Source organism: Apaloderma vittatum, unplaced genomic scaffold (genome assembly GCF_000703405.1).
Source record: "Apaloderma vittatum isolate BGI_N311 unplaced genomic scaffold, ASM70340v1 scaffold4729, whole genome shotgun sequence".
Taxonomy (NCBI): Eukaryota; Metazoa; Chordata; class Aves; order Trogoniformes; family Trogonidae; genus Apaloderma; species Apaloderma vittatum.
The window spans coordinates 86,510-102,625 of NW_009733402.1; the positions used below are offsets into that span (position 1 = coordinate 86,510).

Here is a 16,116-nt window from a genome sequence, read left to right on the forward strand (position 1 = left end):
AACAAAACAAAACAAAAAAACCCTTTAACCAAAACGTCCCAGAGGATTTTTTTTTTCTGAGGTTCTATGTCAACAAGCGACACTGACACGACACTGTATACTTTTTCTCCCCTCTTTAGCAGAGGAATTTTTGATTGACCAGATATTTTGTCAACATCAAGTAGAATGATTTATGCTGGTGTGGACTCAACCTTAAAAGTCATCATTATTTTTCTTCAAGGTACTGAGCACCCATGTTGCTAATGAGAATAGAGATCTGGAAAAACATCACTGTTCAAGTATTCACTCACACTCCAGATTGGTACCTCGCACAATCTAGTTTGAAGACCCAGTGAAGCTTCCAGTAGCTAAAAATTCAAGGATCATTTATGGATGTCCAGAATAAAAAGGTTTAGCCACAAGATAAACAGTATGTTGGAAGGAGACGGAGCTTTTAGCTTTATCGATCATCCAAAACAGCACTTCTTGGTTTAGATCCGTGCGAATGCGAGAATACCAAATTTCATCTTTTCAGAAAAGGGAATTTCAAGGACTGTAATTTCTTAAGGAAAGTTTGCAAATGTGAAACAGAAAAGAAGCCCAGATGGGAATCTTGGCAGTTTCATTTTTCATTTCAGGAGTTAGTTTCAACAATATATTTATATACATGCTTCTTGATGTTGATGCTAAACAATATCAAGTGCTAATTGCTTCGCCAAATCAGGACCCCTTTGCCGCAATAGCTTTTTCTCAATGTTGCATAAGAAAACCTAACCGCAGCTCTTCAAAAATAATTAAATCCAATTCGTATTGGCATCAACACTCTCGGCTCCAAGTCTAATTTCTTTATGCCATCAGCTAATTTCATCTCTTCACTGTGTACCGGCTCTCAACTGCTTTAAACGCCTCTGTAATTACCCTCCCTGTGCCACCTCTCTCCAACACTCCATGAGTCTCCTCTAAGGTTTGGCGTTTTGAAAAAGAACATGTGTGTATCTGGCTAATGCAAACACACGCGAGCACTCGCGCTTCTGCAACACAGCTCTTGGGTACAGAGCCATAAGAGCAAGGCAATTATTGCTTTCCTTTCTGATACAAGCCTCTTGCACAGAGCTGCAAAGATCAAGACAAGGACCCAGCGGGGAAATATGGGAGCCGAAAACTTTTCCCCTGGAGCAAAGGAACAGACCTAACTAGAGCAAGTGAACACCTACAATAATCAGGCTAAAAAAAAAAACCAGCTTGGCGGTGCAGTTGGCAGCACAATGGAGAGCAGAAGCAGTGTACAGAACCGATGGTACATCCTGTGGAGAAAGCTGACTGGGTCTTTGAGGGAAGCACCAGGAATACAAGGGAAAGACAGTCTGAGGAGGAACTTCCTATCGGGTGACAGAGCCCAAATCCTGAAAGGATGTGTAGTAATTGACAGTATCATTTCGCTTTGCTTGGGATCCACATTTCCAGTGAGAATAGTTACTCTTTTTTTCTTTTTTTTTTTCTCTCTTCTTTAAAGGGATAAAATAATCCATGGAGCAGGATTTTCTGCCTTTATACCCAAAAACTGAGCAGATGGAAAAACTTTTTCCCTGTGCAGTGCCGGAGCCCTGGCCCAGGCTGCCCAGAGAGGGTGTGGAGTCTCCTGCTCTGGAGACTTTCCAACCCGCCTGGACGTGTTCCTGGGTGGCTGCTCTCGGTGACCCTGCTCTGGCAGGGGGTTGGACTAGATGGTCTCTAAAGGTCCCTTCCAAAGCTCAACATTCTATGATTCTGTGAAATGGGCTGCAGAGCTGGAGCCACTCAGCTCACTGATCACCCCAGACCACGTGCTTACAGAGATGACACTTGGAGCTGCAAAGCTCCTATAACCCGTAGTCTTCCAGCTCAATCACTGGGCTACTTGTTCATAAATAAATTAATCGGTACTTAACTGTGTGTATTAAACTGACATCTTAGTGTCTAAACATGTGAGCAAGAATGTTCTTTTCAGAAAGAGGTCAGCCTGTGTGGACTGACTGCTTCGCCTCAGCTAGCTGTCAGTATACTCAAAACATCTTCTGTTGCTGACAGACACCAATAAAATAAAAAAAATTTAAAAAAAAAGGAAGGCTTTCTTTCCTAAACCACAAATCTTTTCTGGAAAAGCAGACTGGTTTTCACTCCTTGTCTTTTGTTTTTTGTAGTGGTTTCTTGGTTGTTGGGTTTTTTTTGTTCTCTTTACCCCAGTGAAAATAAATTTTAAGTGCAGATTAAAAATCTGATTTTTGTTTCTTAAATTACCTCAGTGATAATGTTTGTGTGAGATGTAGTGCCATCTGGAAATGGAACCTTTTGAAAACGCCTCATAGTCAGACCAAAGAAAAAATTCGGAGGTACCCAAAATTTTTAGTTGCTTTTGAATTTTTCCCCAGTAAAATATATATAATCATCTCCAGAATGCAATCTTTCTCCTGATTCCACTGAAATTAAAGGAAGTTTTGATGTAGATTTGCACAAGATAAATCCTCAAGCCCACAACGTGCCATACAGATAGGAGTGCTGGTGGTTATTCTCTGCTAGAATAAATAAAAAAATCCCTTCAGCATGAAAAATGCTGTCAGCTGGTGAAAGGGGCAAGTGATTAAAAGTCACCACAGGGTAAATCAGTTGCCACTTTATTTTATTTTCTTGAAATAGCCTTTGTTGGAATGATGCAAACCCACATAGAAAAGAACATCTCCTTTGCCTAATGGGTTCACAGTCACCGAGACTCCAATAAGCTGACTGCTTAAAAACAACTCAGGAGCCACAGTAAAAGATAGAAAATTATTGCTTCCTGTCATGACCAAATATTAAACACAGCACACACCTAATGGCTCTATCACTCCCCAGGGAAGAAGCTTTATGAACAATAAAATCCCAGCAGATTTGCACTGTTTGGACTTAGAAGCCTCATTATAGGCTCACTGATCCAATACAATTTACAAGCTCAATGGACTTCACTCGAAGGAAAAGCCACCAAACGTGGAGTTATAAATGGAACACCCACGGAGAAATAAGCATTTATTTGTGAAGGAAATTAGCAGAGAAGAGGAGATGGAGGGGAAAGAAAGAAAAAAAGAAAAAAAAAAAACAAGCTGGATGACAGCAGCATATCAGAGATCCAAACCAGGGAGAAAGATGGGAATCTGAATTACACCTGCAGAGAGGAAATGCTATTCCAGGACACGCTTACATGATCCAGCCTGGAACACAGGATTCTGCTCCTCACTATGTCTCGTTTGTGATGTCGGGCAAGCCATGTAAGCTCTTAACATCTTTAAAATTATGAGCCCATCTCCAACTGACTTAAGCAAGGTTCAGATATACGTTACAGACTTGCAATCTCAACCTCATCTTCATTTTACAAGGATTTGGGGTGTTGGTCCAAGCAGGACAAATTATTTTGTGCCCTTCTGAAAGCAGGAAACACGACACATTAATTGGGAGGGTTCTTCAGATGTGAAGCACTCGCTTCAGAGAGGCTGAAATTTCAAGATGTTTACAGGGTAGAAAATATATGAGGACCCCAGCAGAAACAGATGGTGAAAAACACATGAGGAAATTGGACAGAAACAAAAGGTTCAAAAGGCAAGAGGCAGTAACAAGAAAAGGTTAGGGCAGATGAAGTGACAAGTCCATAAAATCAGGTCTAGACAGAGGCAGAGAGGAGTGCAAAAGTTATAAAGAAGACTATTTTAGGTCATAAATAGATGGAGAATGCTATCATTAGGATGCAAATACTCTGAAATATTGGCATTTTCAATGATGAGTGCACATGGATCCAGACAAACATAGACCCATTTTCAAAACGATGAGCTGTGGAGGATCCCAGGTCACACACTACTGCTCTATGCCCAAAATTTTTTTTTGTGCTGTTCATGAAGTGAATTTACCCTCAGTTTCTACTCCCAGAAGTGCTTTAGTTCATGAAAAACTTTTAGTCCACTCCCCTCTCCACTGCTACCAAACTCATTGATTCTGACGGCTCCTAACACTGTTACCTCATCTGTCCTTCCGAGACCCCTTATTGTCAGCTCCTGCGCAGACATTTCACCTCCTCACTTGCTGTTTATAAGAGCACAACACAATTGGGATCAAATTCTCCTTATCCCAAGGACAAAGCTTCAATTAAAAAGGCAACAAGGATTTCTGCACACTGTGTTCAAACTTCACTCAAAACTTTGCATCGCTTAGTCAGGACTCAGCCAGCCAGCCCCATCAGGGTGTTTTTTCTCAGCTAAAGCACAACCAATCTAACAAGATTAGAATTCATCCACGCTTGCTGTCCAAACTGTACTAAAGCATCATGGAAGCTTATCTGATTTATGCAAAATCACTAAAATCCTTTGGGTCTTGTCTTCATTGGATTTATTTTCTTAAGACATCCAAGGAGCAGTAGCAATAGTCAGATTTTATTCATTTAAACTGTGTAATACGTTCTTGCTCAGACTTAATCACGCTCCCCTCGCAGTTCTGAAACCAGAACACACACTCACTATTCCAGTTACAGACTTAGTGGAACTAAGGCCATCGGTACTGGTTAACACTCCCACCCACCACGTTTTTCCCCTCTAACACGTTCTCTAGAGCGCTCAGGTGAGACGCTCAGGACAAAAGGGCTGTGCGGTCACACGACGACAGCACATGGCTGGGAGTACGCGTATAGTATAAAAACCCAGAGGAAATGAAGTTCCAGGGCTGTTAGCTTCCTAATAAATCTGCGCTTGAAATCAGCAGTGATTTAAAATTCATCGCGTTCACTTGGTGTTCAGTTTCAGAAGCAGTAGCACCTTCAGCCGGGGTAGCAGCAGCTCACAATCTGGGGGAGAAGAACTTCTTCAATGCCTCCACAGCAATCTCCACCCTAATGGCAACAGTTTCCCACAACGCCACACTATTTCCACACACAAATTTTCAGCACACGTATCTCTGTGTTATCAGCGACAGCTGGAGAAGCACACACTTACACTTGCTTTGTGTTAATCAGAGACTATGTGATTAGCTAGAAAAATACCAGGAGTCTACAAAGGGGAGAAAGGAGCAGAACTCAGGACTTGCACAGTTCAAATGAGTTCCTTCCACTAGCCTCTCTTCATTTTCCTAGCACACTCAAAGAGACTTTTAAGCTTCTTGTGACTCACCAGCTTGCTGGAAAATCTGCTGTCTGTCGACAGTAAAAAAAAAAGAAAAAAAAAAAAAAAGATGAAGTGACACAAGCTAGTCTCCAGTTTACTCCATTTACAAGCTTTAAGCAATTGTACACATCTAAGATTTCAAGATGCTTTGGAGACCAAACTAGTACAGAAATTTTCTTTTGTGTCTAGAAGATGGGGAGGGGGGAGAAACAAACAAACAAATTAAGCACTAATAGAACCACTTGTCAAATGGCAAGCATAGTGCACTTTAAGTTACTGACTCCCCATAAACATCCAGTCTACTAAAAAATTCATAAAGAGACAGATGGCACAACAGCAGCTCTTTGCAGGAGAGCAGGGTTTAGCAGTGAACAAAGGACTTTGACTCCCTAGGACAAGAGAAGAGATCATTGTGGGGTTTGGAGGCTTGGAAGGGGGGACTGGAGCATGTGGGGAGCTGAGGAGGGCGGCATCTATCTAAGGCTCCCAGTCTTACCCCATAGCAGCAACTGAATTGACACATTTATTCTACCTTGGCAGGCTTACAAGAAGTATGGAAAACGGAGTAGAACATGAACAATCCAACTCTGCCATGTAGATTAAATCCTCCTTGCAGCAGAAACAGGAAAAATAAAATCAGAAATTCCCATTCAAGGATCTAAGCACACCTTCCACTGCTGGGTAATTGCTAACACTTTGTGTTAAGGGGGAAACTGAGGCATGGAGTTATGTGACTTACGTAAAGTGACCAGGCAACTCGGTATCAGTGGGAATTTGATCCAAGGCTCTCCATTCATGCTTTTCTGCCTCTAAGCATCAGGAAATATTCTTGTGTTAATCCAGCAGTTCTAGAGATCAGTCTCAAGGGGAGATGGAAAAGATAAAGTCCTTTCTGGACAGCTGAGATTAAGAAGAAAAAACCAACAGGATACACAGAGGTCTGCACTTAAGTCAGATTCTTCAAAATGAAAAATTACCTATAATGCTGGTTTGCCATTTTTAGGGAGACAACACGGACAAGATGACAAAACTTCTGGTCCTATTAATGTGGACACCCTCAGACACTTTCACACACAGCACATGCACTAAAGGGACATAGTCAGAAGGTTTAAGTCTGGCAACAGCTTTCCTTAAGTGAGTTTTAGTGCTTGTGAAACAGGCCAGCCAGGCAGCCTGCGAGAGCCGGGTCCTCTCTTTATCTGTACAGCAGGTGGCACGAGTATCAGCAGGGAAGAAAATCTCTATCCGCAATGCCCCATTTCTGAATCGAAGGGACAGACCCCCAGGGCACAAGAATGTAATCCCAGCTCTTCTGCGTCCTTACAGCGATGCTAACAAGTGCGCCAGCTGTGTTCACATTTTGGGGGTTTTCTTTAAAAATAAAACTAATAAAAGCCTAACTATTTACAGCACATGTCAGCTGACCAGTGCCATAGCTCACCATCTACTGAAAGCCCTGTGCCAAGTGCTCAGCTGGTGGGAGCGAGTGAGCACTGCTGGCCCAGCGGCCGGCCTGGCCCCAGGCCTCCACCCACTGGTTAGCGCACGTCTTCACCCAAGGAAATCTTCCACACAGCCCCGCAGCTCACCCGGGTCATCGCCGCAGCCACTGCCCCAGCAACAACTGCAATAAATCAATGAAATGTAACAAAATACATGAGGTTCTTTACAGGAGGATGGAGAGTTTAGGTTAACAGTAGGAGGAATTGAACCCAGGATCTTGGATTCCTTAGGCACCGGAGCTAAATGACCTCATTCCATCAGTTGAAAGACAGCAGAGGGCTCAAGAGCCTCCACACAATAAACCCGTGAAGACAGCCAGCTACGCACTGCACAGGGCTTACGCTCCCATTTTGCGGTGGTGTTCCAAGTCATTTCCACTGTAGTAAGAAAAAAGTCTGCCCCACCCCAGCTGCATTGCATTGGTTAATTGAATCAAGATGTTTTGTTTGAATTACATAGAAATCTGACTATCTCTTATTAGAAGAGGGGAGAGGGGGGAAAAAAAAAAAAGGAAAAGGCAAATAAACGGTTCAACCAAAAAGTCATCCAGTTCTCTCCAGTACCCTGGAGGCTTCAATTAGCTCGCAGCTTCGATAAACTAGGTAAAGCACTAAGAGTAACAAGCACACAAAATAACCTGGTTAAAGAGCTTAAATCTCCAAGAAATACAAAGAGAAAAAAAAAGATAGTTCCCACTTGATGAATGGGGAATTTATATCCAAAACTACACAACTCACCTAAAACAGAAGAGAAAATCTGCAATATAATGAGAAATTAAATTTGCTTGCAGAATCCACAACCTCCTCATCATTAACCCAAGTTTCTTTCTGTTTGTGTAACTGGGGTGGGAAAGGCAGCAAACGAAGTAATTATACTATAGGTGTGACAAAAAGGAGCTTTCCTTCGGGAAGTATCTTCAAAAGAACAAACTGCCACCCTTCTACCTGAAAACCACCCCAACCCATCCACTTCGTATCCCTGTCGACAGCTGTGACTTTGGAGATGTTAGCAGGAGAAGCTCACAACCTAATTTCTAGGAACTACAAGTAAGGTTAAGAACCACCACTCTGCTGTTAAAGCGGAGGCAGCGTTCTGAAGTCAGACTCTGATCCGGGATTCTGACTCGGAACCCTGCAGGAACCCAAACTCTCTAATGCATCCTACGCATCTTTGTCGGTGGGAGAGGGTACGCAGCAAATTTCAGTGAAGAAGCTCCCTTTCACATAAAAAAGCGATAGTTTCCAAGAGTGAACGGAAAAAAATAACTGCAAGGTCCTTCAGATCTAAATCTAGTCCCCAGAGCAAAGGTCACAGCAGAAATGTTTTATTCAGCATAAGAACTTTTGGAATTCATTCAAGGAGAAGAAAAAGCTTAACAACAACAACATGGCTGACATTTTTTTCCCACTGAACCATTTCTTCCTCTTTAAAACAGGGATACAAGTTTCCGTAATTCAGCAAACACCAACAAATTGCGCCTCGCCACAGCAATGAGCAGGTAAACCAAGCCAAGAGTCCAAGCATCTGTCTCCAGAAGCATAAAAGGCAGGAAAGCAGGGACACAAACACATGGAAGGGTGGAGCTGTGCTGCTGGTGGAGCTATGGTCACTTGCAGCAACTTGTGATGTAGTCCCTGAACTCGGCTAAATTTGGTGCACGTTTAGTTCAGTGCAACATTGGGTAATGGCAGGTTACAACCTCAAGGAGTTGGAATGCTTTGTTGGTCTCGTGAGGTTTGCAGGATGCACCCACGGCGTGCTCAGAGGTGTGCAGTCACAGCACAGGCAGCAGTACCAGACGCAGGCGCGTAGTTAGCCCGGGCTAAGCAACCCAACAAACAATAAAGCTGCAGTAGCGCGGACAGGAGTGTATCTCTACCCAGTAGCAATGCCTCTCCTGGCTTTTTCATCATCCTGAGAGGTATCCAAGTAGTTAATTTAACTTGTGCCTGCTCATGACAGGAGTCTATTTCTGAGTACTATACAGAGATCACCTCATCTTGGACTCTAAGCCCTTCAGCTCCTTTGGGGGGAAGAGAACACTGCTGCCCAGATTCCCAGGCTGGGTCAGAACACACATGACGCTGTGGCAGAGTTTTCTGCTTGTTTCAAAGACAGAAAGATTAGCCCTAAACAGTGCAGACTGTTTAGTTAAGCTCCTAAGTAGTTATACTTACTGCTGTGGAAGTGTTTGAGCATGACAGGCTAGACAATTAATTTCTCCGTGCACAGACACCTACAGCATAACTTTGTTATTATATTTGCATTACACGCGTTGATTAAGATGTAGTACACAGGATTCGCTCTCACTCCTCCAACCTTGTTTAACTGGCTAAAATGGAGAAATTGATATAACTGTACAGAAGAGAGACTCATTTGCTAGACACTGCACTACTGTTGAGGGGTAGAACAAAACAAACAAAAAAAACAGACTTAGCTTCGAGTTTAGCTTCCACTCACCACACTTCTGACCAAAACTGTGCCACCTCCAGACCTGTGGCCTAAATCCAATTTAGTGACTGCCTTTAAAAGCGAGTGAAACAGCTTTATCAGGCTGTACTCCTTATTTCTCTCATCTATGTTATAATTTCCCCTACTGAACTCCAGATTGCACTTGTAGTTTTGAGATATGCACACACGTAGAGGAAAGGGAAGAACCAACCCTCGGCAAGAAACTGCCCGACTGAACCCAGAGGGTGCTTCCATGCAGGAGTGCCTGTGGGCAGGATGCCTACTGCTGTTAGCAGGGGAGCTATGAATAAAAAAGTTCTAAGATTAGAGTGAGCTAGGAAAGGTTAGGGCTCATTGACCACACAGATGACTTCCGATGGACATTTTATACACAGTTCTTAAAAAGAGTAACCAGGCTCTTTTTAATAGTATTGCTTCTGCTGCTTTTTACATCAGCATCTCTCAAATCCCCACAGAAAGCATCAGAATCTTCACTTTGCATGAGAATGGACAGCTTGCTCAAATGACAAATTCATTTAGCGGTACGAACTACTCCCTTAACTCATAAGCTAATACACTGCCTTACATCATGCTGCTTCTCCAGCAGTAAGATAAGCTTCAGAAGACTCAGACTTCAGATGGGAAAGTTTCCAAATGCAGATTCATACCAAATATCAACACAGCCAAAAATAAGCTAGAAATTTCATAGAAAAGGTCAAGATGGCAAATCTAGGGCTTTTGCTTCTAGTCAGGAAACTGCCCCCCCCACACCCACATGAACAGCCCATTGTTGGAATTTCCAGCTTTGGCCCCTACCACAACTTGTAAGCACAAAATTAAAAAGGAAAGCCATGGAGTAAAGGGAGTGGAAGTATCCCATCACATCATTAAAGTTCCAAAATTATTTAGAATAACTCTGTGATGAAAACACGAAGGAAATAACTGAAGATCTCTATTTAAACCAGCTTGACCATTCTGAATGCCAAAACAAATTCACAAGAAATACTATGACAAATAATGCTTATTAAAACGTAGATGGAACATGCCAGACACATACAGACATAAAAACTGAATCCACAATCAATTCACTTCGGCATCAGCTTTCCACTGGCCGCTTGTACCAGCTCCTTTGGGAAAAGAAACCCTTTAAACAGTTCCTATAGAGTAATCTGGGGGGAAAAGGCTTCTTCCTGACTTTTCCTTAACTTATTGTTCTCCTCAAGATCTTGGTTAGATACTTCTTTTTGAAGCAGCTCTGCCTAGTCTCATTTTCCCTCTTTGAATCCTGCTCAGCTCCACATCTCGGGTCAGTGCATTCTGTAGGCTAGTTTCCTAAGCCTCCACAAACACTCACTATGCTTAATGTGCCAGTTCATGATTTAACCAACTGCTGCTCTCCTCTGTTTATGTTATTTACCTAGAAACTGGCAAGCAGAACCTAGACATGAATCTGGAACTGAATAACAGAACCACTGTTCTACATAAAATTACTCACAATCCCCAGACCATCAGTTTTAATCCAGGCTACTATATTGCACTTCTGCCTTTACCCATTCATTCCTCCCCACACATCTACAAAAATACTGTTACTTTGTTACAAAATATTACTGAAGATGGCAAGTTACTCAAAGCTTTATCTGTCTCAGTAATCCAGATGGATTACAGAAAATATTCCAGATGCATATATGGAATATTTGGTCACAAAAAAAGCTATGCACAGAGAACTTAATTTAAAAAATAAACATCAACCATTTTGTCAACGTAAAAACTAGATGAACTAAAAGCCAACCAAGCCCTACATTGGCATTTTTGTAAAGAATCGTGAAGCACAGACATCCCTGAATAGCAGATGCTGACAGATGACCACCAAGGAAAGACCCTCAGCCACCTCAAAGCACAAAAAAACACAACGTGAGGATGCTTTTATAGAAAAATGAGGATTTGTTTCCTACCTGTCAATGATCACGGGGTCAGATGGAGTCTCATTTCTGTTGCCACAACTTTTCTTCTCACAGCACCGACTAGAGGGAGAGGAAAAAAAAAAAAACCAATATTAAGGAATTACTGTGACGGATGATAGCAAACGAACCAGCTAAAAGTCTTGTCTGCAAACCTTTAGGACTCACTACATGCCTACAAGAATGACTGAGAAAATTCTGGCTAAGCTTTCTGGAAGGAAGAAGAATTAAGGGAATTGGGTGCCCAAGCCCTGGTTGATTCCAGCTGGAGTTTGGCACTTGGCTCCCAGTAGTCTTTTCTGAAATTCCCAGCCAAAATTAACAGCAATCCGCTCACATGTAGACTAAGGCACCATTTATAAAGGTTTACTAAATGATTAACAGATGTCACAGTGACATTACAGGCATGAGTATCGTGTGTTATATATGCTTAGAAGTCCATCAAAAGAAGGTGTTAGAACTAACTGTGAGCAACCTAATGATTTTTCATATTCTAATAACAGAGTTACTGATTATGAAATATCTAGTAGCCCCTAAGTTTCATATGCCCATAGAAAGCTTCGACATTGCAGTAGCACCAGTGGGGAAAAGGAGAAAAAAAAAAAAGAAAAGGAAAACAGAAACTGAACATACTTAGACCTTACTAAGGATCTGAAGAGATGTTTTTCACGTTGGCATTTTGTCTGTAAATCCTTTTGCAATTGTTTCTGTGATGACAAGCCCTTAAGATTTTATACCATGTGGCCAGTAACACGAACATTCAGAAATCAGAACTCTCCCTCAGGAGCTTGCAGTAGGGTTCGTATTGTGGAATGGTGTCCAGGTTTTGTCCATATCTCTGCGCGTGTGCATGAACCCACGTGCAAAGGAAACTACGTGTGTGCACGCGCACGTACGGATGCGTACGTACAGGCACGTATATCAGGAACGGGAAAAGAAGAATACAACCCACACGCAGGAACTATCCCATGTTCTTCACTCCCAGTGAATTCAACTTCCTTCAGGAAAGAACAGAATCACTGCAGAAGTCCCGTATGCCTCAAAACTCAACAGATCAGATTCTGCCTTAAGTTACAGAACTGCTTTTCCAAACTACGTTTGTCACATTCTGCTGAGGCTGTTCAGATTTACACAGGCGGAATCAAGAAATTGTTTAGGGGGTTGTACAGTGGTATCACAGGTGCTCAATACATTTGCAAAATTCAGAAGTCAGCCTGAATCCCACATATTTCCAACTGAGGAGAAATTCCAAGCAGAAGAAATTAAAAAAGAAAATATAAAAATGCTTGAATTCACTGAAAACAGTCCAAAGTGAGAGTAGCTCTTTTTCCTGAAATGCCTAATATTCAGTAATAAATACCTATAATAAGCATTGAGCCAAAAAGAAACTTGTTTCAGATATGAAATCTTTTCACTGTGTGCATTTTCTCCTGAAGTTAGTGTGTGCCAGAAACTTCCCATTCGCAATTGCCCAGCAAGACGAGACACAACTAGCAGATCTATTTGAATAGCAGTTCTAACTGTTTCAACATTTTTACATTCCCTTTGCCTCAAACCTGCACTTATTCATCGATGCTAGTCCTTTTAAAATAAAAGGATTCACTAAATATTTAAAAATCCCTGGGGCAGACCCTCTAGCTGCTGTAAATTGTCATAGCTCCATCGACTTCACTGAAGCTATGGTAATTCACCCTAGCTAAGAATATCCCACTGCCTCCTTCTCCCAACTTTGTTTAAGTGTATTCGCTGCCTAATGAATGTTTATAAAGAATTGGCTTTTAGTATAAAAGTGTGCATGATGCGAGATATTTTCTAAAAAAATACCCCTCATTTGGAAGAATGTAAATTTGGCATATACTTCTGACGCGTCCAGTATAACAATGCGCTGGAAATTACACTGGGGAGAAAATACCTCCTTGGTTTACACGCCGAGATAGTAAAACAACAAAATTCAAAAAATACTTCTGTAGTGTTTCGGTTTGGATTTTACAGCTAGCTGAAACAGTAGTAATTTCCTTTCTTTGCAGTAATACTAAATAAGATCTCCTTTAGTTGTTTAACTTATGCAGATGGTCATAAAAAAATGTTTCTGCTTGCACTACATCACAGTAACGTTCAGCCCAGCATTTTAGCAAAAGTACCTTTCGAATGTTTAAATCCCTGTTTCCAGGTATTTCGTGACAGTATCCAAGCACTAATGCTTCCTCTGCATTTGTTTCACAAGTGCTGTCTGGACCAGAATTGAGTTGTTCCAATCGAAGTCAACAGCAAAAGTCCCAAGCTCTGGTGGTCCAGGATCAAGCCTAAAATATTCTCTTAAAGCAGATTATTGGCATGACTTCACCAATACTGACACTTCTGCTGTGATGTTGTGCTAGGAACATACCTTTAGAGATGCTCATTTGCTTAAAAGAAGAATATCAAGGCCTAAAATTTTATTTGCAACACCTTTGCTTGTTATACTTTCCCCTCTAGTTAGATCTGCATGGGAAAAAATAACGATCTGCATTATGAACAGTCCTGAAACAAACCCTAAAACACAGAAACCAAAAAGCTACCAACACCAGATCTACAAACTGACTACTCCAGAAAGCTCGTGTCAAATGCAAACTTGCATCCTTTCTCCCCCTCGAACTTGACTAAAATGGTTTTAAAATTCAGCCCTTCGCTTCCCTCCCCTCACCACCCCCCCAAAAAAAAAAAAAAAAAAAAATCTGTCTCTAATTTCAAACTCAAATAAGCTCACAGCATGGTGGCCTTTGTTTTGTTTTCTTCTCCCCAACTCCTCCCTGCAATTGCATAACAAAAGTGTCTAAATTCACACCATCTGGCCGATAAAGACACGGGCCCCAGTGGCCGCCTGGCCCAGCTGATTAGAGCTCCCGTCTAGTCTGAGCCTTGTGGCGAAAGTCACAGCTGTGGGGCTTGCTTGCACTCAATACAGCTCTGTTATTAGCCAGCTGTAGGCCCTGAGACTACTTCTGTTCAAATTATAATACCTTTTAACCCTCTGAGCATTGAGGGCATAGGGGGTTGCTGGCAGCAGCATAACAACTAGTTTCCTCTTAGCCGATAATTGGAAGAAAAAGAAGAAGAGAAAAAAGTTGTTCCAGGAGAGGAGCCTGTTTACCTTGATTCCCAACCATTGGGGGGAAAGACTGTGTATTTAAGATAGACCCGCCTAATAGGAACCATTCCCATTAGGCCGTGTAATAACCCAAATGAAAAAATTCAGATCTGCAAATAAATAAATAGAGCCTCTCACTGAAAGCACTAATTATTGAGAGTTTAACTTTCAATTGGTATGACAGATTGTTGCAGCCGTATCAATATTTAGACAACTTTCCTGCTAAGCATGCATCTGTCACTGTCTGAATGGAAGATGCGGAGTTTTGGATGCACTTGCCTCTATACTGCAAGAATATCTCTCCGTGTGATTACGTACAAAAAAGAAAAAAGAAAAAAAAAGCCTACCTTCAACTAGTGAGGCTTGGAAGAAAAGGAGCGGAAAGACAGGCAGACCCTTCTTTTTAAAAACAGCAGGCATCAATTTGGACAGCAGAGTGGGTACAGTGCATTAAATTTTTATATACTGTTACTAATGCAAACTAAACTAGGGCCTTTAAAAATTGATGCTGCCACTTAAGCAGCACACAATGAGGGAGATTTGATTATTGTACTTAAAAGAAATAAAATAAAATGTCAAGTTTAACTAGAGTTGGATCCATTCCCTTGGCATTATTCGAAGTGATATGCGTAATGCCTCTTCAGAATACGCAGCACCCTGTTCAGAGATACTTTGGGAAAACACGACATTTAAAATCAAATGTCTTCATTAGGTTACGGAGCGCTTTTGATTTCGTTCACTAATCTGTGTTTTACATGGGAAGGACGTCCCCGAGTTGTAATTCTTCCCTGGCTAATCTATCAAGCAGGAGAGTTCAGTATAATCAGAATAATGCTTTACATTTGTAGAACACTACCTTAAATCAAGCACGGAATATGTTTATAGGCAGCAGTGGAGGCCAGGTATATAAAAGCTGAACAGAGCGTTTGATACCACAAAGGCACGGAGAGGAAGCAGTGGGAAAAGCCAAATTAATTTTATTTTAGGTAAGTGCATTTGGACAGGAAAGCACTGACGATTGCCGAAATATTTTACCTTCTAAAATAGAACCGCGCTTTACACAGGAAGAGAGGAGAAAGATGCAGTGGCTAATGGTTATTTAGATATCGCAAACCAGGACCCAACCACACAGCAATTTCGAAGCGTTTTTTTCTCTAATGTTCCCCTAATTATAGTGAAGAGTTTCAACAATACGGGTAGCATATATATTTAGATATATACGCAAATTCTAACATGCCAGAAAGTAACAGAACCTTTGATCTTTGCTAATATACCTACAGCACACCGTGTGCATCTTGCACACGACGTACGGTTGTGCACACACATAGGGGTGTTGGTCAAAAGGAACAATGCTCGTTTTCTTGATTAATGAGAGCAAGGCACAACAGATAAACATTTTAAATACAGTAAGAATCAAGAAAATATATAAGTAATGGAATACTTGACATAACTGTTAAGTACTGAAACTGAGACTTTCTCTTGACAAGCCTGTCCAAAAGAGCTTCTCTTACTACTATATTAAAAGGATACTTGGAAAAAAAATAAATAAAAACTCAAGTAGCAAACGGCAACATTAAAACAAGTAACATTCTGTGCAACAGCTTAACCCCCTCCCACTAATACAATAAACCATAAACTGTGTTTAATAAAGGTCAGGATTGGTTTTGCCTTTCATTTTATGAAAGAACATGCTACGCCGAATTTAACATATTTTAATATAAGAACATGGACTGTTTGCATTGTTATATGTATCAAAAAAAATTTAATTACACAAGAACAGGAAAAGTAATAAGTTACCATGGAAGCACGATGTACATACATAAGGTGTATGTAACTTCAGACTTATACAAATGTTATTAAAAGCATCCTCAACTCTTTTTACTCTCTAATTTATAACTTTACATGCTAAAAATAGTGTGTTTTAATTAAAAGGTGGAAATTCCCT

The 16,116-nt window shown here is 41.3% G+C and overlaps 1 protein-coding gene across 1 annotated transcript in view; it reads right to left on the minus strand.

Moving 5' to 3' along the window:
- Positions 1-16,116, minus strand: part of LOC104278782 (transcription factor COE2) — a gene marked incomplete at both ends in the record, with an annotated part of 100,038 nt that overhangs the window by 81,291 nt on the left and 2,631 nt on the right. Inside the window, one exon of the mRNA XM_009875870.1 lies at positions 11,039-11,107. Within this exon, the coding sequence (XP_009874172.1) occupies positions 11,039-11,107 (69 nt within the window). The remainder of the gene's footprint in view (positions 1-11,038; positions 11,108-16,116) is intronic.